The sequence below is a fragment of the Dipteris shenzhenensis genome, chromosome 30 (genome assembly GCF_047967505.1).
Source record: "Dipteris shenzhenensis isolate YYH24624 ecotype China chromosome 30, Dip_SZ_1.0, whole genome shotgun sequence".
Taxonomy (NCBI): domain Eukaryota; kingdom Viridiplantae; phylum Streptophyta; class Polypodiopsida; order Gleicheniales; family Dipteridaceae; genus Dipteris; species Dipteris shenzhenensis.
In genome coordinates, this window is record NC_141625.1 from 47856448 (window position 1) to 47881604 (window position 25157).

Genomic DNA, 25157 nt, shown 5'->3' on the forward strand with positions numbered 1-25157 from the left:
CCTACTACAACAAATCTAAATGATATGATATGCACTATTATGGATCGCTTTAGTAAGCAAGCCTACTTTATCCCATGCAAGAATACTTTAACAACAAGCTACAAATATATTCATTAAGCACATCTTTGACCAAATCAATGGTTGTGTCAAAATATGTTTAATGCTTTGTTGATTAGCCTTGATCAAGAATTATGAGCCCATTAAATAATGCTTCCAAATTCTTAGGGCATGTATCATTGCTATCAATCCTTTGTCATAGGTACTATAATTGAATTCTGCTAGCTTAAGCTTTCTACTTTCAAATGTTATAGGATGATTGTCTTGCATAAGCAGAGCTCCAAACCCAGTTCCACTTGCATAAGTTATGACAACAAAGAAGGGTCGTAAAAAGTCTGGTAATTGAAGTACTGGGGATTTAACTAAAGCTTCTTTTAAAGCTTGAAATGATTTATCATGGCTTGAAGTCCATATGAACTTTGTAGTTTTCTTTAGGAGATAGGTTAGTGGATTTGCTAAGAAAGCAAAGTTCCTAACAAATTTCCTATAGTAACTACATAAGCCTAAAAATGATCTTAGCTTATGTATATCTTTAGGCTTTGGCCATGTTTCAATACATTGCACTTTATTTGGGTCTACTTGAATACCTTGACTTGAAACAATATGTCCCAAATATTCAATGCGATCTTGAAAGAATAGACTCTTCTCTGGATTGATGTACAATTGATTTTCTTTCAAAAGAGAAAAGTCAATTTCGAATGCTCCTTGTGATCTTTAGTATTCTTGCTAAAAATCAATATGTCATCAGAGAACGCCACTATACAATGTTGATGCTTTAGAAAGATTCGGTTCATCATTCTACTAAAAGTAGCCGGAGCATTGGTCAAACCAAATGGCATAACCAAAAACTCGTAATGACCCGTTTGCATTCTAAAAGCCGTTTTATAAACATCTTCTTCCATCATCCTCACTTGATGATAACCAGATTTAAGATCAATCTTGCTAAAGACTTTAGATCTTGTCAATTTGTTTAGTAAATCATCTACTCTTGGAATTGGATAAGGATTCTTGATAGTGAGTTTATTACGTGCTCTATAGTCCACACACATTCTAAATGTGCCATTTTTCTTTTTCACTAAAAGGACTAGAGCACCAGAAGGGGAGCTACTTGGTCTAATCAACTTCCTTTCTAGCAATTCTTCTCTTTGTCTTTGAATCTCTTTTTGTTCTAAGATGTTTACTCAATATGGAGCTCTACAAGGAGGTGAATTTCCAGGTTTGCTTGCTAATGTCAATGTTATGTTGCATTAGGTGGAAAGTGTATGAAACCATGGAGGTCCCTAGGAGTGAGAAAAGGGTGGACATCCATTTTCAAATTAATGCAGAGATTGCACCATTTCTAAAGAGGAAGGAATCCTATGTAGCAAGTGAAAGTGATTTAGTAAATCTTTGAAATCAAGGAAGAACACATAGGGATTTATGAAATATGGAAGATATATCCAGTAGATCCACATTATTAAGCTCCACAATTCCATGGGTTGACTAGCTTTATAAAGTCTCTATGTAAGGTGAAAATGGTTTGTTACGATATTGTTAGAGGTTCAATGCTCATGGAGTAGGTAGCTCACCCGATATTAATGTTTTCTTAGTAAAAGAGACAGAAGGATTGCAATGTTAAAGGCTTGGAATCAACATTTGGTATCATCTATGCAAGCTAGAAGCATTCAGATGATTGACAAAGAAACACGATATATTGGCATAGTGAAAGAAAATCAGGAATTACGAGTAAAAATTGAAACATTAGATGCTTAGTTGGGAGATAGTACTGTAAATGCACTTCACTTATAGATGTAAACACATCTCTAAATAATGAGCTCAAGAAATTGCACAAAAAAAATAAAAGCATTCATGAAAGATAGTCCTATGGGTCCTGCTTAGAGGAAACTATATCCATTGATTACGAAAAACTGATCATTGGAAGCATCAAGTGAAAGCTTGCAGGACTATTCAAATACTCATGTCTATCCATGATGAAGACTTTGGTGCTATGAGCGAGATGTTTATGAAAAAGTTCCCAAGTACAATACTCTAAAATAAAAAATAACATTTGAGTTAATGTTGAATGCAAGTAATACACAAGGAGGTTGTGATACTATGGGCATAAGTAGAAGGGCATATCAGTTCATGTTTAAGAGCTTAAAAAGCATGCCTTTCTATGGGGAAAAATGTTAAAGCCTTGCTTCCAAGACCAATCAATGTTGATAAGGCTTAGCATGCTCTCAATTTGGGTATACTTGATCTAATCAGTGAGCCCTAGCATGTTCTTAGTACACTAAGTATGAAAGGGAAGGTTGGAGAGTATAAAGAACTAGCACTCACAGTCAACAAATTTCTAATGGACGTTTGAAGAGTTTTCTAAGCCATGGTCAAGTTGGAAAAATAGGCAATGCTCCATATAGGACAATTTTGGTGGTGTGAAGGCTTTAAATTTTTGTTCTATAGAGAAAAAGAATGACAGCTCAAGTGTGCTATTGATGGAGGAGATGTGGATCATTTCATCATTGCCTAGAGACCTTTGCCTCAATAGGGACATGGTTTGGGAAAAGAATCATTTCACACAATACATGGTAATCTCTGATTTGAACATTGAGATATACATATTGAATGGTTACTTGCTTGTTGCTAATATGTTTTCTGGTTTGGTAGCACATTTTATATGCTCATGCATAGTATATGGCATGGCACTATGGAAGCATTGGAGTGTAGTCCGCTGTCAAGCACATTGTGCATACAATAGAGCAACACAACATGGGGGTGGTAGAGCTAAGATGTGAGCAATGGTTCCATTGGTTCAATGGTGGTATATACATATAAAAATAACAGAAATTACAATACTAACATTCAAAGAGTCCTTAGTGTCTCATGTAGTATGAGACCTCAACCCCAAACTGTTATGTCAACTATAGATTTGTAGGATGTGGCCATTCCAATATGGCCCTTACTTTGTCAGGGTCCATATGAACCCCTTCTTGGGATATTATATGTCCCAAGTATTTCACTTCTGTTGCAAAGAATTCACATTTGGATTCTTTTGCAAAGAATGAATTATCTCTAAGTAGTTGGAACACTTTTTGCAAATGTTCCAAATGTTTTTTTTGTTTTACTATAAATAAGGATATCATCTAGAAATACTACAGCAAATTTCCCTAGATATGGCCTTAAGACACTATTCATAAGTGTCATGAAAGTTGCTAGAGCATTTGTTAATCCAAATGGCATTACTTTAAATTGATAATGCCCATACCTAGTACAAAATGATGTCTTAGGGACATCTTCTTCCCTAATTCGTACTTGATGATATCCGGATCTTAAATCAATTTTAGTAAAGTATTTTGCCCCTTGCAATTGATCAAAGAGCTCATCAATGCGAGGCATAGGATACTTATTTTTTATGGTGATTTTATTTAATGCTCGGTAATCTATGCATAAATGCATAGTACCATATTTTTTCTTTACTAGTAAAACTGGTGCAGACCAAGGAGAACTACTTGTTTGGATTTGGCCCTTTTTAAGATATTCCGTTAACTGTCTTTCGACCTCATGTTCCTCCATTTGACTAAGCCTATATGGGGGTTTACAAATAGGGGTAGATCTAGGAATTAAATCTATTTTATGATCTACTTCTCTCTCAGGAGGTAAACCATCAGGTAAATCAGATGAAAAAACATCTTTAAATTCAAACATTGAATCTTTTAAAGAAGATTTATACTTTTTAACATTACAAAAAACAACATTACTTCTTTCCGATGCAAAAGACATAAAATCACCAATAAAAGTAAGTTCACAAAGATATACCTCGCATTCTTCTTGGTGTAGTAGTCGTTCTAATTCCATCAAACAAATAAGAGGAGAGTTAGGCACATCATGTTCTCCTTGAATCTCGAAGACTTTACCCTCTTTTTCAAACATAATGGAGTTATTAAGATAACTCCTCTGTAAGCTATGCCCAAGACTATACAGCCATTCTCGACCAAGCATACATCTGTTCGGTTGAGATGCATGATTTGGAATTCCAAGGCATCCTGATAGCCTTGAATATCCATCTCTACACCATATATCATGGTGTCCCAAACTTTTTTATCACTGCCGTTCGCCAAAGAGACCACATATTTATGGGCACTAGGACTCTCAAGCAATTTTAATTTCTTAACTAACGAGTAGTTTAAGAAATTATGTGTTGCACTATCATTGACCATCACTCTTACTCTTTGCCCCTTAATTTTTCCATGCATCCTCATCAAATCATGAGGACCAAAGGTGGGTTTCCACATTGCCGATGATAGAGAGCACATATGGGTGCTATCCTCATGATAGACCTCTACCTCAGTGTATTTTTCAGTACCATTGAGCGGTAACACTTGCACCACATGCACTTGTTTTTGTGGAGGTCTATTTGGGCTTTAGCTCTCGCTGGTTTATTTTTAGGATAGTTCCAAGCAGCATGGTCTTTGCCTAGACATTTGAAGCAAAGATTTTCTTGCTTGGCCTTTTCATAATCCTCTTTTTTCAAGAGAGGATAATTTTATGTTTGAGGTTTCTTAGGTGGTGCCTGAGGAACCTCCTTCTTAAAGTGCCCCTTCCTTTTCAAATTGGAAATTTTATTGAACTTTGGAACAAAATCTGTTTGCTCCGAAGTTCCAGTTCTGAATTTCCTCGTCGTATCATCATATATTTGGGCATGCTCAATGGCTTCCTCAAAGGTTTTTGGAGAATTTCTTTTGACCTCAACCTTATAAGTGTCTTTGAGACCTCTCATGAAACCCCTTATCTTTTGGAATTCATCAATTCCCTTCAACTTAAGGACTGCCCCCCTATAATTCGTGGACTAGAGTGTTTTTACCCATAGTACAATTATCCCAAGCCTCCCACACTCTTTCTAATTCATTTTTTGGTAAAAACTCTTTTAGGAAGGCTTGTTCAAACTCAATCCAATATCTAGGAATTTTATCACTCTCCCTGAGGCTCATCCACCATTTATAGGCTTTATTTCCGAGGGAAAGACTTGCTTCTACAACTTGATTTTCAGGAGGTGTATTCCTGAGTCGATGAAAGTCTTGCCATTTTTGCAAGAACGTATTAAGTGCATCTTTATTATGCTCCTTTTCTTCCCCATTAAAAATTGGCGGTTTTAAGTCCTTAAGGATGTTCGAGGTTTCTCTAAGTCGAGAGGTAGACCTCTCAACTTGATTAGGAGGAATCAGTAATTTTTTAGTAATAGATACTGATTGAGAATCAGCTATCTTAGTTATAGCTTTAGCTAGGGTTTTTAATGTTTCATTGATAACCCCTAACTGTGTTTCTATATTTTGTGTTCGAGTTTCAAGTTTAGTGAGTTCTGCATATGGAATTCCATAATCACCATAATCAATATCCTCCATTTCTATATTATTCTCTTGAGTTTCAGTTTGTACCTCCTCATGTATTTCCTCTCTAACTATTGCTTTTCCCTTTCTAGCCCTTTCCTTGGCCTCCCTATTCATACCATCCCTTTTTGGAGTTGTCATTTTAAAAATGTATATTTTCCAGAAAGTATAAAACAAAGCACTTTATATCATAGAGAAGAATGTGTGTCCACTTTCCTAGTATTTGTTCGAGTGTTGGATTTTGTCTTTGAAGTCGTCTCGCTTTCTTTGATTCGTGCTTTCTCACTTTCTTTCAATTCACAATTCTTCGATCATGCTTCTTTCGTTTCCCTCGATCTCAAACTTCAAAATCCCACATTCTTGTTTTGATTATGACAAGGTTCAAGAGATTGGAGAAAGGGATGAAGAGGATCTTAAAAGGTTGGGAGAAAGAGGAGGTGAGAAAACAAAAATTTTTGGATCTTGGGGAAGAGGGATAAAAAGAGAGGGTTGACGTGGCTTTCTTTAAAGGCTAAAATAGCCTTAGAAGATGCGGTTTTTTTTTTTTCCAAAGCTTTGGACCTTTAGAAAAAATGATGTGGCTATCTTCTCTGTACTGTTGCTACTCTGCAAGTCGACGAAGATACCAAAGCCTTCTTCTCTTCACCTCACAGTTCTCCAATGTCCTTCAAGCAGCTTCAAGTCATCGTAATTATAGAGCCTACACTGCCCTGCTCCTGCTCCTTCTTCGTAAGCCTACACTGCCTTGCTTCAGCCGCCTGCACACTACATGTTTTTGCTTCTATGAAACTCTAACACTCTGGTCCCATAGTAATAATGATGGCAATCGGCTCTCCCTTTAGTCCCTTGGCTTTTGTTCAAGCACTGCGCGGCATGAACAAGATACTCTCGAGTCTCAATTATGGTGTAAATAGTGGCTCTCATTAATCCTCGGGAGTCTAGAGCTCTAACTCTTAGAGTAATCGAGGGCTGAATCGCTGCAACAGTTGACAACCAAACCGAGTCGCACTTGTCCCTCATGACTCCTTGATAAACTCAAAACAACGTGCGATGGCTCCATAGCCCCGCTCAGTGATGATGGCATAGCCCTCCAACATCCAACAGAGTGCTTCAATTCAGCGTCATAGCAGACTATCAGTAGTTGAGGCTCTACGGATTTTGAAAATAGGCTCTAATACCAATGTTGTGGGTCCTCAAACCTCGAGGGCTTCTGCTGTGATAATCCACCCGACCACAGATTCCCTTCTCTTCGAGCCCCCTGAACCTCCTTTCTTTTTTTGGCTCCCTCTAGAATCCTCCCTCCTAGCCCAGCACTTGCCACTTGGCCTCCAACTTTGGTGCCACATGACCCACAAGGGACTCCTCTCTTTATAGCCCTCTCTAGGACTCCTTATGCACCACCTCATGAATGCCTAGACCTAGGCGTGACCCTAGATCTAAGCCCTTTAGGTCCTATTAATGCAAGTGCTTGAAAAGTGTTCCAATTGCTTAGAGATAATTCACTCTTTGCAAAAGAATCCAAATGTGAATTCTTTGCAACAGAAATGAAATACTTGGGACATATAATATCCCAAGAAGGGGATCGTATGGACCCTAACAAAGTAAGGGCCATATTGGAATGGCCACATCCTACAAATCTATAAGAATTACAGATATTCTTAGGTTTGTCAGGATTCTATAGGAGATTCATCCAAGATTATGCTAAGATTGCTATTTCGATGACGGACCAGCTTAAGGGGAAGGGAAGCACCTTCATATGGGATGAACCTCAAAAGAGAAGTTTTGAAAAATTAAATGTAGCTATAGCAGCAGCTCCTATCTTAAAAGTAGTGGATCCCAATGAACCATTCATGGTTGAGACAGATGCCAATGATTTTGTTGTTGGGGCAGTACTTATACAAAAAGGTCGACCAGTGGCTTTTAGAAGCAAAAAGCTAGATCGTGCCCAACGGAATTACTCGACATATGAGAAGGAACTATATGCTATAGTCTATGCTTTAAAGAAGTGGAGGCACTATTTATATGGTGCAAAATTTGAGATCATCTTTGATCAAGAAAGCATTAGATGGATTTGTAATCAGCCAGAGCTTAAAGGTAGAAAAGCTAGATGGGTTGAGTTAATGCACGAGTTTGATATACAATTGACATATAGGAAAGGGAAGTTTAATGTGGTAGCAGACTCTCTTAGCCAAATGCCAATTGTTAATGAATTGAGTTTTACTCAATTTCAGAATGATTTCCTAGAGTCCTTAAAAGGGAAATGTGAATTTGATCCTCACTTCTTTGAAATATGGAAAGCAATTAAAAACAGGGATCCAACTAATTGAGAGGCTTTCACTGAGGATTCGCATGGAAATGGAGACACACCACAGGTTGGTGATAAAGGACTCAAGTGGAGAAAATATACTATTGAAGATGGCTAGCTACTCTACAAGGGCAGAGTATGTGTCCCGGATGATATTGACATTAGGCGCCAAATCCTTTTTGAATGTCATGATAGTCCGAGTTCTCGACACTCGGGAATTTAGAAGACATATGTACTTTTCAAAAGACAATTCTTTTGGCCTGGAATAGGTAAGGACGTCCAAGATTATGTATTAAAGTGCCAAAAATGATAGGTCAATAAGGCTGAACGCCTTAAGGTAGGAGGTCTCCTACACCCATTGGAGATTCCATCTGGCAAATGGGAAAGCATCTCCATGGATTTCATTGTGGGACTACCTAGGACACCGAGGGGGCACAACTTTGTGTGGGTAATTATGGATCGGTTGACCAAGATGGCTCCTTTTATTCCTATCAGTGAATTAGCTAGGCTATTTGTGGAACATATCTATAGACTGTATGGGCTACCCGCCGGTATTGTTAGTGACCCAGATAGCAAATTTAACAGCCATTTTTGGAGGGCTGTGTTTAAGAGGTTGGAAACTTCATTGAATATGAGCACCGCGGATCATCCACAGAGTGATGGTCAAACTAAAAGGGTCAATCAAATCATTGAGGATATGCTTCGAGCATATGTAAGTAAACGGCAAACTAATTGGGAACAGTATTTGCCCATATTAGAATTTGCATATAATGTAAGAAAATAATACGTCTATGCTCAACAGATAACAGGATCTCATACGCAAGAGAGAAAACAAGATAGTATGGAGAATCAAAAATTTGATTACTGTAGAACTGATATAATAGATGGCGCTGCCTCCCAACCGTGTGCTCCTATGAAAGAAGCTTCGATGGCATGCTAGAAACAATAGAAGACGGAGGCTGGATGCTAAGGAATCAGGGTTGCTGTAGCCAGTGATAAAATGGGCTTCACGGGCTTGCTCTTATATAGCCACCAGTCATAGTTGGTTAGGCTCAATTGGGTGACCGACCCGGTCTACCCAAAACGGTCGATTGGCGGTCAGTCCCGAAATAGGCCACCGACCATACGATAGAGCCGGTGCACAAAATAGAGCAACTGAAATATGGTCACCATTCAGCCAGAGCCATCTGGGATCATATGAGGCTCCAAATGGGCCCCGCAACCCGAGAGTGGGCTGCCCTAGGAAATGCTCCATCTACTCTCAGTGCGGTCGGTCAAGGGATGCCTTCTCGCACTTGCATGTAGCCTAGTTGGCCGTGTGCCACACATGGCCCCCATCTGGTGTCCAAACCAGGACCTACCAGATAACTGAGCTACTCAAATGCCTTCTCCTCATATGGGAGGCTTACAAGTAGAGTTAGTTGGTTCCTGCATAGTTACATGAGAGTGGAGCATTGATATCTAACACCCCCCCTCAATGTCCACCCGCAAGTGAACTTACTTTTTCGACCCAATGCCAAGTCGATGAAGATGCCTCTCCAGCAAGACTCTTCCAAGAGCCTTTGTGAAGATGTCCGCAACAGTATATCCATATCCTTCTATTGTAGTCGTCGATCAGTGTCATGAAGTAGTAGGAACCACCCAAAGCTTCCATCTCCATCTTTCCGCAGAGGTCCGTGTGAATGAGCTCTAGAGGAGCCTTTGCCCTACTGGCCTCTTTAGGAAAAGGATGCCGATGCTGCTTGCCCATCATGCAAGCTTCACATACATCGGGCAAATCTGAAATTTCTGGTAGGTTTGCAATCATTCCACTTTTATGCATCTCCTTCAAAGAACTAAGGTTTACATGACCAAACCTCTCATGCCACAGCTTAGTGTTCTTCACATCCACTCGAGCACTGAAAGCTGAGAGTTCGTAAATGTTGTTGCGCCATGTACCTTTACCAATGACCTTCCCTTGAAGATCTAGAATCTGTGCACCATTCTTATCGAATTGAACTTTGAGGTCCCGATCCATGATCGCGAAAACGGACAACAAGTTTCTCTTGATATCTGGCACATAAAGAACATCAGACAACTGTTTTACAACTCCATTTGACTTGAGAGCAATCATACCTTTTTCTTTTGCTAGACATTTTGCATTATTGCCGACTGCTACCAGGATGTCATTCCCTACTGGCTGTAGAGAGGTATGCCAATCCTTCACATTGGTCATGTGGCGTGATGCACCCCTGTCAATGATCCATGGTTCATCCGTAGGTACATGAACTGCCTCTGTCCAAATCTCCTCAATTGCGATGAACAGCTCTACTGGTACTGCCTACGCGCTATTGCTGGACTCTTTCTTTACTCCATTCTTCTCATATGCAATGTTCTTTTGGCACTCATTCTGCTTGTGCTTTGCCTTGTTGCAATAGAAGCACTTGATCTTCTTCTTTCTCTTTTTATCATCAGAAGAAGATGGGTTACCAGAGTCCTTACCCTTACCTTTCTTTGATCCGGTCCAGAAAGCTGAATGTCCTCGTCTTTTGATGCATCTCCTCCTCCAGAAGCATCGCACTGAAATCCTCAAAGTTGAGGGGTGGATTTCTGTTTTGCGTATTCAGCACCGTAACAAGACCGTCGTACTTTGGTGGGAGAATCCGTATGCACCTTCATGCTAGATTCTCGTTGGTGATGGTGATGCCAATCGTAGTCATCTAATCGTGCAGATTCTTCACCCTGGTGATGAACTTCTCTGCCGCTTCAGACTCAGACAACTTCTCGTTCGCGAGTTGAGTCTCCAAATTCTAAATCCGCATGTGATTCGTGGTCTCGTACTAATTTTTCAAGACCGTCCATGCCTCCTCCGCTGTGGTGACATGTTGAATTAATGCCATGATGGAATCACTAACACTGTAGACAATAGAACACAGCGCATCTGCATTTCTTCTTGTCCATGCGGGTGCATAAGGAGTCCTAGAGAGGGCTATAAAGAGAGGAGTCCCTTGTGGGACATGTGGCACCAAAGTTGGAGGCCAAGAGGCAAGTGCTGGGCTAGGAGGGAGGATTCTAGAGGGAGCCAAAAAAAGAAAGGAGGTTTAGGGGGCTCCAAGAGAAGGGAATCCGTGGTCAGGTGGATTATCACAGCAGAAGCCCTCGAGCTTTGAGGACCCGCAACACAAACATAGAAAAAGAATATATAACTCAACAAATGCAAGATAGAATCATGCAAGGTGATGTGCAACCCGTCACACAGAGAAGGGTACAAAGATACCTCGGCTTTCAGGTCGGCCTGGATATCACGCCAGCTCAGCAGTTTCTCCCGGTGCTAGATTCCATCCGACGGAAGTTGGCTTTCTGGAGCACTGCTAAGCTCTCTCTTGCAGGTCGTGCTCTTGTAGTCAACCAGGTTCTCTTAGCCACGGCATGGTATGTGGCCTCTTGTTGGTGTTTCTCGAGATCCAGCGTGGCACAGCTTAGGAGGTTGGTCTGGAATTTCCTGTGGTCTGGGGGGGACGGTCTCAAAGATACCAAAGCCAAGGTAGCTTGGCAGACAGTCATTCTTCCGCAGGCTGAGGGTGGCTTGGGGGTCATCGATCCTGAGCTTCAGAGTTAGGCCCTGCTAGGCAAGTTGGTTATCCGCGGTTTGACCCCGGGGGGGCAAACGTGGAAGATGTTACTTCAGCAGGGGATCGGGTGGATTTAGATGAACTTGATGGTATGTGAGTCTCTTCTAATGTGCTTGTCCATGCATAAGTTTTAAACATTAATTTTTTTTAAGGGTGTATCTATCTATCTATCTATCTATCTATCTATATTTATATATATATATATATATATATATACTATCTATATATCTATCTATCTATCTATATATCTATATATCTATATATCTATATATCTATATATATCTATATATCTATATATCTATATTATATAGATAGATAGATAGATATATAGATATATAGATAGATAGATAGATAGATAGATATATAGATAGTATATATATATATATATATATAAATATAGATAGATAGATAGATAGATAGATACACCCTTAAAAAAAATTAATGTTTAAAACTTATGCATGGACAAGCACATTAGAAGAGACTCACATACCATCAAGTTCATCTAAATCCACCCATTTGCACCCTTCTCTGTGTGACGGGTTGCACATCACCTTGCATGATTCTATCTTGCATTTGTTGAATTATATATTCTTTTTCTATGTTTGTGTTGCGGGTCCTCAAAGCTCGAGGGCTTCTGCTGTGATATATGTATGTATGTATGTATGTATGTGTGTGTGTGTGTGTGTGTGTGTGTGTGCGTGCCAATTTAAAGTTTCTTTTTAATGTATTTCTAAAAAATCATGGTTTTTAGGTCCTATATAAAAGAATTGGTTCTCATTTTCATTTCATTTCTCTCCACGACCACACCCCCTCCCATTGGACCTGAATACCCATCCTACCCTTGCCTCTACCACCCACTCTACCCCCCTTCCCTTGCTCTTGCATCCTCTCCCACCCACTTTCTCAGTGCACCCCTTACCATCATGGGCAGAACAAAACAAAAGGCCAAAAGGCTACTCACTTTCTCAAAGCAATCCCCTTACCCTCATGGTCTGAACAAAGCTCTACCACCCACCTTCTCAATGCACCCCCATTACCGTCATGGCTAGAACAAAGCAAAAGGCCAAAAATCTAGCCACCCAAGAACTCTAGGAGACGACAATGACACCACGAGCGATACCCGTCTCCTTCAAGGAGACCCTAGGTAGGAGAAGATTCCCATTTAGAGGAACCTCTAGCCAAGGAAGACATGCAAGACATGAGGGGGTGAGAAGTAAGAAAAACACACTCAATAAGCAACTACATCATGATGAGGAAGAGCAAAAGGGAGAGCAGATTGACCACAGCCATCCTAACCTCAATGCTAGGCCCCACCGCAAAGAGGTCCTAGAGGCCCTCCCCAAGTGAGAAAGAGGAGATTTATCAAGCCTGGCATGGTAGCTCTTCCAGAGATCCAAAAGTATGGGAGATCTTTCTACCTACTCACTCCAAAGCCATCTTCTCAAGCGCAATGTGATACAAGATTTGAACAATAATGAGATGTCTAGGTGGTATAGGGAGGGGTTGTGGAGGCCCCCTGGCATATAGCTGTAAACACATTGCTTGCTTTATAGCAAGCAATAGAGGCATACATGGTAGATCTCATGAATGACACCCAGCTTATTGCCATCCACAAAAGCCAAGTCATCATGATTGCTAAGGATATGTAGTTTGTCCTTCACCTTAGGAAATCAAGGGCTAGTTAGGGTTTAGGGTTGCTATAAATTAGGTGATGTGGAATGCAATATCTTGCCTAAGGTTACTTAGACTATAATATAGTTACTTTTGTCGCATCATGTCATGTCTATGTAATTATCTCAATCGTATTTGCAATCTCCAATTTAATTACATGCAACATGTGAAATGGAAATAATATTCAACAGTGACGAAATAAAATATGTCAAAACTATAGTCTTTATTGAAATCATCAATGCTAGATCAATTACATAGTTTGTACTAACCTTGTGGTCAATTACATAGTTTGTACTAACCCTGTGGCAACAAGGATCAAAAGCACACTTTAGAGCTACGAGGACATAGGAAAAGATAACCGAGGCAAAATATTGACCCCTAGTTAGCAAGCCAACCCAAATTCCAAGTGACCAAGCTAGTTTACCAGGGCACAAAGTATCTAAGCGGTAAAGTTTCAAGTGGTAAGGATAGCTAGGGCATGGCTACACAAGTGAACCAATCAACAACAACGATTTACAGAACTCTTGATCCAAATCCACAAGGCGATTCATGGGATCAAGTAGTCTAGAGGGTTGTAGAAGTATTTAAATAAGGAAACCAAAGTAGGGTGCGTACTGCTATGTGTCTTGTGTTGAATAGTGGTCCCAGAATAGGTCGAGTTGTGTTTCTTTGAGTGATAGGGTAGGGCCTTGAGGTCAGGTGAGAGTCTGTGAATCATTGTACCATCTTGTTGCATGAATACTCTTGCAACTATGGTTGGTCATAACAGGCTGTGAGTCCCATTTCTATAATACAAATACTTGGTCTGCATATTCACTCTATCATTTGATTTCCTTGCAATGCCCACTCAATAACTCGTCTTCACATGGTTCTGTCCATGACAAGACAACCCCATAATAGTACAATGTTTATTTTTTGCATCCAAGCATTGAGTAGAACATTGCATGCCAAGCATACCCTTGAGTGTAGGAGAGGGTATATTACATGCCAAGCGCTTTGTCACTCACCAAGCACTTTACACATGCTATGCATCAGGTAGCGGGTCACTCATCAACTAAGGGGTGAGAGAAAAAGACCATCAACATGTAGTCTGTGAATAATTGCAAGTTTTGTTGGGGCAAGGAGTTTCTCGGTTTTCTTGATGCACCTTTTGTGCCCAGCTTAATCTTCTTTCCAAATATTGATGTCTATTGGATACAAAGTAGTGTTTTGTATCTAAATAGATTTTGTCCTTGGCTATTTGTATTGCATCCGGTTGTATGGAGTAGAAACCTGATTGTTGCTGAAGGACTAATTGCCTTTTTTGTTGACAGGCCAATGCTGATATATTTTTGAGTTGCGATTTGTCTAAGGGTTTCTCTTTGGAAGACATATTTGACCTTTATTATTGAAGAAAATTTGACCTGAGGTCTTTTTGTCATCTTGGTATTGTTGAATCTTCCTTTTTGATTCTAACAAATGGTGTAGACCTTTGATAGGGGTTAGTGCCAATCACTAGCATTGGGTTGAGTTGATGAGCTTCGCTTTTATGGTCATTTAGATCTTGCTGCTATTGCAATTGTTGTTTGATCTTTGCTAATTGTTGTTGCCAAGCATTCTCGAATTCATGCATTAGTTTGAACTTGCTCTTGGAAAACACCTTGAGTTGTTGTAGATCTTGTGGTGAGCTTGTTCCTTCTTATTCTCCTTTCTTGGAATGTGTTGAGAATTGGCCTTCAAGAATTTTGATAAGAGAGCACTTCTAACTATTGTATCTTTGTATGTACTTAGGAAATCCTATGGTGCATGGCAATGATATAATTCTTCTTCCATGATTAGCAGCATTTTCATGCAAAAGCATTGTACTAAAGAGAGGATACATTTTACATCATTTTCATCCAGAAGCATTGTACTCATCAAAGAGCCTAGATGACAACTCTAGATGCTTTTGAATTCCACATTTGTTGGAATAACAAGTATTTTTAGCCCAAGTTGCATGCAAATTGACCAAAACATGGGTTTGTGAAAAAAGCTAATTTCAAGATCTTGGAGCTAAACTCGGTTGGAGCAACTATCTATCCTCGTAATGGAAGTCATTGTGTGTGTAAAAATCAAGGCTACTACTATGTTGTTGAAGGATGCATAGGATGATTTATTCTACACTATCACTAGTGAGCCAATGATGACATGCATGACAAGGAGGTAGGTCTGAGTGGTAGCAATAGTGGAGTGCAAATTTTTGTGTAGACTATGCAATACTTTATGACGATGTTGAATTTTGAGATGGAGAAGATGGCGGTGTCGATATTCTTTTAAGGCTTTTTGTGTTTTGACAAGGCTGCATTAGTCACATCCCTAGGCAGCTTACATTCAAGGCTCTTTGAGTCTTGACAGGGCTGCATTAGTCGCACCCCTATGCAACTTACTTTCAACGCTCTTTGAGTTTTGACAGGGTTGCATTAGTCTCCCCCCTATGCAACTTACTTTCAAGGCGCTTTGAGTCTTGACAGGGCTGCATTAGTCTCCCCCCTACGCAACTTACTTTCAAGGCTGCATTAGTTGCACCCCTAGGCAACTTACTTGCATTCAATGGATCTTGAAAAAGAACGATTGACAATGACATGAACAAGGCAAGGGTCCTTAGGTACAATCAAAATCTACAAGAGAGTGATGAGGGCAATATAAGTCGCATCTCAATGTGCAATAAATGGTAAAAAGTTTTTAAGTTATTTGTACAAATTGGTGAATTAGAAGCCTTTAGAATACTCTTCCTCATAACCTCTCTCATTAAACTATCTTACTACTAAAAAATCACTTTCTTCTCCCAAGTTATTTCTATCATACAAAGAATTAACCTCACTAAAACAATCACACGACCCATGAACTCTCAAATGAAGATAACTCAAGCTCCAGATGTCAAATCTGGGAGATTTCCAAAGAAAAACAGAGAGGGAAAAGAGACATATACAGGGAACTTAAGAACTAAATATGTTGCCTTAAGAGGAGGGCTTGCACTTTGATAGAAGAAATCCATCAAGAGAAGGGCTTGTACCTTGGCAGAAGCAAGGGCTTAACTCTCACAAGGGAGAATGCAGCTCACACCACATAGGGAGGATCTCATACCATATTGGAGAAGATAGAAAGAGTGGGGGAAAAGAGTGCACAAGGGATGACTAATTGTACACTAGATTGAAAGGAAATGAAATGAGAATATATACATGTTCACCCCTTAGAGTTAGGGTTAGGGTTCGTCTCACAATTGACACCATTCTTAACACTGTCTCATGTATTAACACTATTGTGTAGTAAGTGAGAACTATTGTGTATTACCCACTTTTAAGATTCCCTCAAAATAGTACTATATTTTAACTATTTTGAATTTTAAACCTACTTATTAATAGCTTTATATAGATTTTTTTGGGGGGGATAATTTTAGACATCCTAAAATGAAAAAAAGTATTGCTTTTATAGATTGGATATTTAAAAGGAAATACATTAATGTTAAATCCTTAAGAATTTAAAGACCAATTTTTTTGATAAGAACTTATTATAGATTAATGTTTATGACTTTGCGTAGATGGTAAGATTATTTGCTTGAGAATTCTTATTTTCATGGAATTCATGACCCACTATGCAATCTATGAAGAACACTTTAATGAAAAAAGAACTACATAATAATAGAATATACATATATGCTCAAAGGGAGACTTTCTTTGAGATGAGAAGCAATACATGTTTCAAAGTTGTTCTTCATTGAATTCACAGTCAGTTTTACTTCAATCTATAGAGAGAGAGTTGATTATATTACTTTATTTTAACCATTTAGAATTGCATGTTTCAATGACAGTCGAAAGAAAGGTTAAAAACAAATACATACTTTATACACTTTACATTTGGAAGCCTTCATCAATTGGATCTTTTAACTATTAGTTTTACCCAAAAGCATCAAATCAGGTTTAAATAAGAGACCTCCTACCCAAGTAAATATTGATCTATGCAAAATGATAAAACATAAATGATAAGAAAATATGAAGACAAACATTCTTATTTAAATAATTAAAATCTTTAAAAGTATATAATAAAATATATTAAAGCTTGCTCAATATTCAATAATCAAGAGGTGTAAAAAACCTAATTGTAATGGCACATGAACAAAGGAAAGATCAATCTTATCTAATAAATTAATGCTCACAAGCTTACTGAGAGAGAGAGAGAGAGAGAGCTCTAAATTCATACAATGGTAACAAAAAGAGTGTGATTGAATTTAATGCAATTAGAGCAACGTGAAAAGTGTAATATGTGGAAGGGACATTGGATTGTTACTTTAAACAAGTAGCACAGTAGTAAAATTTCCATGCAAGATTCTATATTAGTCAATTGGAAACATGTAGAATCACATAACATGCATTAATTGTCAGAATGATACCATTCTATTATACATCAGAGAAAGTGATACCTAGGAGTAGGTATCAATGTAGATCTTGCTTATAGAGCTTTGTAGTCCTACGTAAAGTTTGTTAATATGATCAATACCGATGTTCTAAGTTTGACTTAAAACTAGCTTTGCTCTAAAACCAATCTAAATGCAAACTAGCAAAGACATATACTTACACACAATTAGAGATTCAAACAAGCAAACAAGTTGCAACCTAGCACATGGGTTGAACTTGATTGCAAAGTGAAGGTGAAGGCACCTACTAGTACCACATGGCCACCATAGAAGTGCCCTAGTGTCACTTTAAGAGACTCCCTCTTTAATCGTTTAATTTTGTAAGGAAGAAAGTAGTTGAGGGCCTTATGTCATGAAGGGGGCCAAAAGGGGGAATAGCTATTTCTCTTATGCTATGCAAATGCACTATGGGAAATATGAAGGAATAGGATGGGGTGCTATTTCCCCCCTATTCCCTCTCTACTTCCCCTTTATTTCCCCAAACCTATGTTCTCTCTATTTCCCCTCTATTCCCCCAAACCTCATGATGCTATTTCCCTTAACCTCGAGAGCCAGTGCTGTGACACTTCTTTACTATTGATGTGACATTTCTTTATAGTCTGCTCTCATTTCCCTGTGGATCTTTGTTATGTCGTGCAAAAGGCACCTGTTGCACATACTATATGTGCAACAATAAGGTATGCACTCTCTCCTATTGCTAACTAGAATGCTTGGCCAGCTCCTAAGTATATTGTAAGTAGCTAATAATAGGCCAGTTGATCTAACGGCTTAGAATGTGCCACATGGCTTTGTCGGATTTTAGAGTTTCATAAAACGCTCTAGTGCTGGCCAAGTAAAAAAGCTCCATGACATGTAGAGAGTGAGTCGGCTCAAGGTGTTTACGTGAAGGCTCATGGACAGGCAAGATTGCCCGCCCACAGCCCACTCTCACGGGCCAGAGGTGCCAGAGGTGCATCTTGCAATGTGTAAACACCCTTAGTTCAAAGTCCACGTGTCCGGGTGTTAAAAGATGACGGACCAAATAAGGCTATCTGAGCTGGTTTCAAGCTCTGGGAAGCTTTTGACGAGCAAGCATTCGTGCATCCAAAGGATCGTGAATTGCCCGAGAGTTTTCTGGCATTGCTTGATCAGATTTTGCTTCTTCCTCCAGCTTTTTTTCGATTGCTCGACGTGACGCGATCTTACTTCTGATGCTTCAAGCCTCTCCAGGTCTCAATTTGACGGATGGCAATACTTTATGCTTTGGTCGCTCGAGGCACTGTGGTTCTGGCTGAGTTTAGTGCGGCATCTGGTAACGCCGGCACAATAGCTCGACGGATTCTCGAGAAAGTCTCAGTGATGGGCGATGGTCGCGTTTCCTATTCCCAAGATCGGCATATTTTTCATATAATGAAAACCGACAAACTTACGTTTCTGTGCATGGCCAACGACACCTTCGGGAGTAAGTCCTTTTTCTAGGCCTGTTCTATATCAATCTGTAAGGTACATTCCATCTCAATAGGGCTTAGATGGGCCTCGAAATCTGTTGTGAAGTCAGAGTCTGGAAATCCTCTTGTGACAGTTTCAAGGCTAAACATCTACCAATTATCGGACATGCAAAAGTCAAGCGCGTGTAAAGTCGCTTGCGCACGCAGTCACGTGAATTAAGTGGCCAATAGTCGATGCCATGTGCATCAAACTGCCCTCTCGTTGTCTTGATATCGATATGCTATTGGGCGTATTCTTTCCTCAATAGGGCTAATCAAGGCAAGATACTTTGGAGGGCGTAGAAGATATTTTTTCGGAGGGCGTATGTGAATCCCAAGCTTTTATAGTCAACCAGCTTTGCGAAGTGGCTAGATTGTCCAATCGATCTAATGATGTCCCTAGAGGTTTAACATGTGAGTGAACTTGAGCAATTGATAATGATCTCCCAGCAACTCAGTGGCACACACACTGCTGACAACTCAATCAAATACCGTTTGTAAGCAAAACTTTACAGAAAGTCTTGCAATTGTCTGCATTTTTTAGATGTTTTTAATTTATAACTAATGGTAGCCTTGTCAGAAACAACTGGGATGGTTCACATCTTTTGTGAGATTATAAGCGTCATTGTTACATTCTCAATGGTTCATGCCGTGAATTTTGTGCGTAATGCTTATTTTTGAATGTCATAGGCTTGCTAGTCTCATCTTGTGTATGGAACTCACTATTATTTTTGTTTAGGAAGGACCCCCTACGCATATCTAGAAGATATCCATATGAGATTTTTAAAGACTTATGGGCAAACGGCATACTCGGCTCTCGCTTATGCAATGAATGATGAATTTTCAAGAGTTCTACATCAGCAAATGGAGTACTTTTGTAGCAACCCCAATGCAGATACTATCAACCGTGTCAAGGGAGAGATGAACGAGGTGAGTTTTTGGCTCAAAGCCAAAAATGTTATTTTCATATGCTGTTGTGTGTGTGTGTGTGTGTGTGTGAGAGAGAGAGTTTCGAAATACTGAAGGGTTTATGAGACTTGAAAAAAGAACCTGATACAATGAGCAAAAAGGGTGGAACCTCTAAGCGGGCATCAACACCGAAGACGAATACAAGAGCCATAACCATAGAAACACCATTACATAAAAAATCTATGAGCTCATGGAAGAGGAAGTTGTGATGTGGCAACGCTGTAATGATCATCTGGAAACTTGGAGGGGTCAGAGGGGTCAAGCCTAAGAGGGAGCCCGGCGATGTATGAGGCTGCAGAGCAGCATAAAGCCTACGATAGAGCTTGGTCTCCTAGCTATGGCCTTGTGTCGAACAAGTGCCAGTCACCCCTGGCGGCCGTGCCTTCCTCAGTGATCATGCTCGGAGTGGAGTTTGGTTGTACACCTTGATCTCGCCTTTGTGTCTTGAGCAAATGCTCCCTGTTCGAATGGCCTCATGAATGAAAGTCACCAGGCATCTCTGATCTGGGGTAGGACAAGAAACTAGATAGGGGTCCGAAACCATCCTTGAAGAGACAACAATAGTGACCTTGGATCTCATAGTACACAGGGCATCTGAAAGCAAAGTGCTCCTTTGACTCAATTTCCTGCCAATCGTAAAAGGTATAGATGCGACCCTCTCTGGTATGCCCTTAGCCCGTCTGCTCTCAATGTGAAGTCGGTGTGTGTGAGAGAGAGAGAGAGAGAGAGATGATATGATTGTATTAAAGTTCGTGTGAGACCCTTCAGAATGTATGGGACTGTCGATCACTATTAACTAATAGTGATCCCTTACATTCAGTGAAGAGAAAAATCTTACAGCTTTGTCATATAGTGAGTACTTGTTGGGCTAGCTTGTGAGCTAGACCCAATACCTTGTTGCGATGTTCTAAAATCTCTTTTAAGGAGCTTCCTAGCTTTTTGGCTGGCTGCTCCAGCATATTCTTTAGGTCTCTGCTTTCCCCATAGCCTTCTCTGATGTGTGTGTATGCTCTACATCTGAGGAGTACATGCTGCTCATTTTCTACTTCTCTTGTGGGGGAGATTTTGCAGATTCTTTCCTCTCTGGGGATCCTGGGTCTTGCCCATCTACCCCTCTCTACCTTGAGATCATGTGAACTAGTTCTGATTTTGTAGATCAGATGTCTTAAATGTTGATGTGTCTTCCCCAAGGTATTTCTGAATTCCATAACTGTCCATTGAGTTAATTTCTTGTTTATTAAATTGCATTTTTGTCCTTGGGTTTTGACATGGTTTTTGTACCATTTTCTGCGTCGCAATCTCTCTTATTTCACGTGCATCTTTTAGTATATCAGCGGTAATTATACCCCATGATTCCATCCACTTCATCCCCTCTCTGTGCCAACCCGTGAGTTGTGTAGTTTCCATCGCTTTGTGTGGTATCGTGCTGTCATTCATCTTCTCAACTTTGTTGAGGTATGCCATGAATTGACTTGCTTCCCCTTCTAGAGGTATCATACCTGTTTCAGCCAGCAGGATGGGATAGGGTGTCTGTTTCTTAACCCCTAATTCCCCTATTAGGAAGCGTCTGTGTAAAGTTTCTATTCTTTCCCAGTGAATCCTAGATAGCCCCAGATGCCCAAGCGGGGCATCCGTAAAGGATTACTGTCTGCACAAGCATGGTCTACATAAACTTTCTCATTTCCCAATTCCATAGATGCGCCTTCTTGCATTTATCTTGGAAGCTATATAGAGCTTTTAAACCTCCCAAAATCCTCCTTTCCACGCATGCATTCCATTAGTAGTTGTCGGTGAAATCCAGCCCTAAATATTTATATGAGTTGACTATTTCTAGGGGCTCCCCTCCAAATGTGACATCCACCTCCTTGTTACGTGTCCCCATGTCCATCACCTTTGACTTGTCTATATTAACCTGCATTCTTGAGAAAGAGTCAAATCACTCCTAGTGGGGATTACAGGTGTCCAACACGCTCATATGAAACTAGTATCACTCATATGAAACTAATATCAAGGTGTGTCAAGTTTTGATATTTTTCTTGTTTGTTATTGAAACCAGCCTCAACAACGTAAAGGGTGGTAGGATCCACTTAATTACAGCATACATAGTAAATTGACAAGTAAATATGCACCACAAAACAAATCACAGGGGAGCTAGAGCGCTCCTACTCAGAAACAAGGACACTGATTGGCCCTAAACGTTGGCGCCCCTTGCGGTATTTATTTAACATTCATTTCAAGCCAAGCGGCTGATTACAAAGGTCTTTGGGAAGCTACACCACAGGCAAACCAACGCCTGTAGACTCCCTGTCCAGCCCACCCTGTAATTCCCTGCTCAACTTCAAATGGTGAATGGCATCCAGTCACTAGACAATCCTATATCCTCAGCCAACCAAACCATGCAACAAAGACCCCAATAGCATCCACTGTCGTGCAATCGCACATCCAAGTGCCCAACCAGCCAAACACGGCTGAACAACTGCAAGACAGCCCTCAACAGCTGAACTCTGGTGCAATCAAAACAACCAACCACTTCCCAGCGGGTTGCCTCAATCTATAGCCTCCCTGGCCATTGCCCAACAGCATAAATCAACCCTTCTTCGTGAGGAAAGAAACCCAAACGCAATAACTAGCCAGCAACCAATTAGGGAACGGAAAAAGCAGGCAAAGACAAGCCTTCTTCTACTCGGAATCCACAAAAGAAAGGCCACCCTGGCTGGAAAACCCTAGATCCTACGGAGAGGCACAGCCCCAAAAGTAGCTTAGAAGCGAACACCCATGCTTGGAAAGTTACCAAAATCAGCTGGCACAACCCGGAAGCCTCCAGAATAGCAATCTTCCTGCACGGCCTGGAAAGCCTAGAAATAGAATCACAATTTCCTTGGGACAGCCTGGAAACTCTTGAAAACAGATCGCAATTTTTGTCGCAGCCTGGAAATACCTGGAAACAGCACCAGAACAGGACGCAGTCACTTGGCAGAACCCGGAGGACCTAGAAATTGAATCACAATTTGCAGCAGACACCTTGGCAGAAATCACAATTTGCAACAAGCTCTGAAAATGGTGCGTTTTCCTCTAGCAGGCCTTGGATGCACTGGTACAGGCCTTGACTGGTGATGATTTCCTCTGGAAGCTCTTGGTTATATGCGATTTTGCTCTAGTAGCACCTGACAGCTCACAACTAATGATCTGGCTCCTTCTGGAATTGATTTGGCCAACTGAACCCAAAATAAGAGGTCTGGGCCCTTTTTATAGTCCTGTGCTAAAATTAGCAATTTTTAATTGCACCACTCTTTTGGCCCCCCTGTTGCACACTTTGGCCCTAGGAATTAATTGTCTAGTGGGCGCACATTCACTATTTCCAAGGGCCCACTAGGAATTTTAATTCCCCAAGTCCCGCCCCATGGCCGGATCCTCGCGCCCCAGAGGCTCAAGGCAGTCACGCACAAATTACGGGAGTCGCAAATCAAAAGTCCCATAATTTCACGTCCTCGTGCGAGACCCCTCTCTTGAAAGAAGGCAAACGTCCTCGATTGCCTGCAAACCAAAACAAACGAAAATAAGCAATGGAAAAATCAAAGGCAAACGAAATAACCAAAGCTGAAATAGAAAAATAAGCAAATAACCAAATCTGAAAGATAGCCAACAATGCCATCAACAGATCAACCAAGTCTGAAATGGGAGCGACCCAACAGACCAACCAAACTTGAAAGGACAGCGTACCAATGCCGCCAATAGGTGAACCAACAATCAATATGTATCTGTAGAGCCATGGTAACAAATACATAATACATTGCATATAAGATGCATCAAAACCAAGTGGCTAGCACACCAATCATAGAGGCCCTCACGGCGAAGATACTCTCAGCAACCAGTATCTTAGGTGAAACAAAAATGCAACACCAAGTGTCCTCTAGGATACACGAGCGGGTGTGTACAACAAGAATGGAAGCGCTAACTCCCCCCTGTGCATCAGGTAATGCTACAGACACCTGGTGCTCTGTTGAACCTGAATGAGTACCACGCAAAGTGGGCTCCAACTGGAAAGCCTCAAGATAAAGCTGTAACACCTGAGGAGTATCTGCCAACTCGTCCTCCTCCATCCACTTCGCATGTAATGATGGTTAATTACAAAATTCCACCAAATAGCGTCGTACAACTTTACCTTTTACCTTCCTTTCCCTATGTGCTAGGATTTGCTCGGGTACAAGGATTTCATCCAAGTCTTCCACCTCTGGTTGGATCTCTGAAGGCAAATCCGTAGGCACATCACCTTGAAAAGGCTTAAGGAGACTCACATGGAAAGCATTGTGAATCTTTCAATGATCAGGTAACCGTAAGCGAAATGCTACATCATTAATCTGATGAGTTACCTTGAAAGGCCCATAGTACCTCATACTTAGCTCAGGAAATAGCCGAGTACGACCCCGTGTAGAGACTTCTGCAATCCTTGCTTCACCTCTGATAAGCTATGTCCAAGCTCTCCACATACTTATCGGCCTAAAAAATCTTTTGTCTGCAAGATGGGTGGAATCTTACGTCGGCCTTCCACTATCTCAAATGGGGCTTTACCTGTGAAAGAATGTACCGTGTTATTGTATGCATACTCCACCAATGGTAAGAATTTCTCCCAGTGTGATTGGTGCTCCAAAACATATCATTTTAGCAAATCTAGAGCTTTGGAATTAGCCTCCTCCGATTGCCCATCGGTCTGTGGATGAAAAGCAGATTAGAAAAGGAGAGTAGTGCCCATATTCTAAAAAATTCCCCGCCAAAACAAGCTAGTCATGTGCGGGTCTCTATCACTCACAATGAACTTTGGCATACCATGATACTTGAAGATATTCTGCATGAACAACTTCGTCATATGATCTGCCCCAATCTTCTTCCGTACAGGAATGAAGTGCGCATGCTTGCTGAAGCGATCAATGATCGTCCATATTCCATCATTACCTGTAGGTGTCCTCGGCAAATAAAAAATAAAATCCATGGCTATGCTCTCCCATGGTCCATCGGGTATGGTGTGGTCTCGAAAAATCCTGTCCATCATACGATTGAAGGTGGCAGGAGCATTAGTGAGTCCGAAAGGCATAACCAAAAACTCATACAACCCAAAAGAAGTCCTGAACGTCGTCTTATGCACATCCTCTGGACGTATGCGAACCTGATGGTACCCACTCTTCAAATCAATGCGGCTGAAAACAGCTCCCCCCTTCAACTTATCCAGAATATCATCTATCCTTGGTACAGGGAAGCGATTCTTAATGGTGATTTTATTCAAGGCGTGGT

The 25157-nt window shown here is 40.6% G+C and overlaps 1 protein-coding gene across 1 annotated transcript in view; it reads left to right on the forward strand.

Annotated features, from left to right (window-relative positions):
* The first annotated feature begins 18461 nt into the window (after positions 1 to 18461).
* Positions 18462 to 25157, forward strand: part of VAMP714 (vesicle-associated membrane protein 714) — a 29682-nt gene continuing 22986 nt past the window's right edge. The window contains exons 1-2 of the mRNA XM_087401722.1: positions 18462 to 18877; positions 19642 to 19832. Coding sequence (XP_087257848.1) covers positions 18661 to 18877; positions 19642 to 19832 — 408 coding nt within the window. The 5' untranslated portion in view covers positions 18462 to 18660. The remainder of the gene's footprint in view (positions 18878 to 19641; positions 19833 to 25157) is intronic.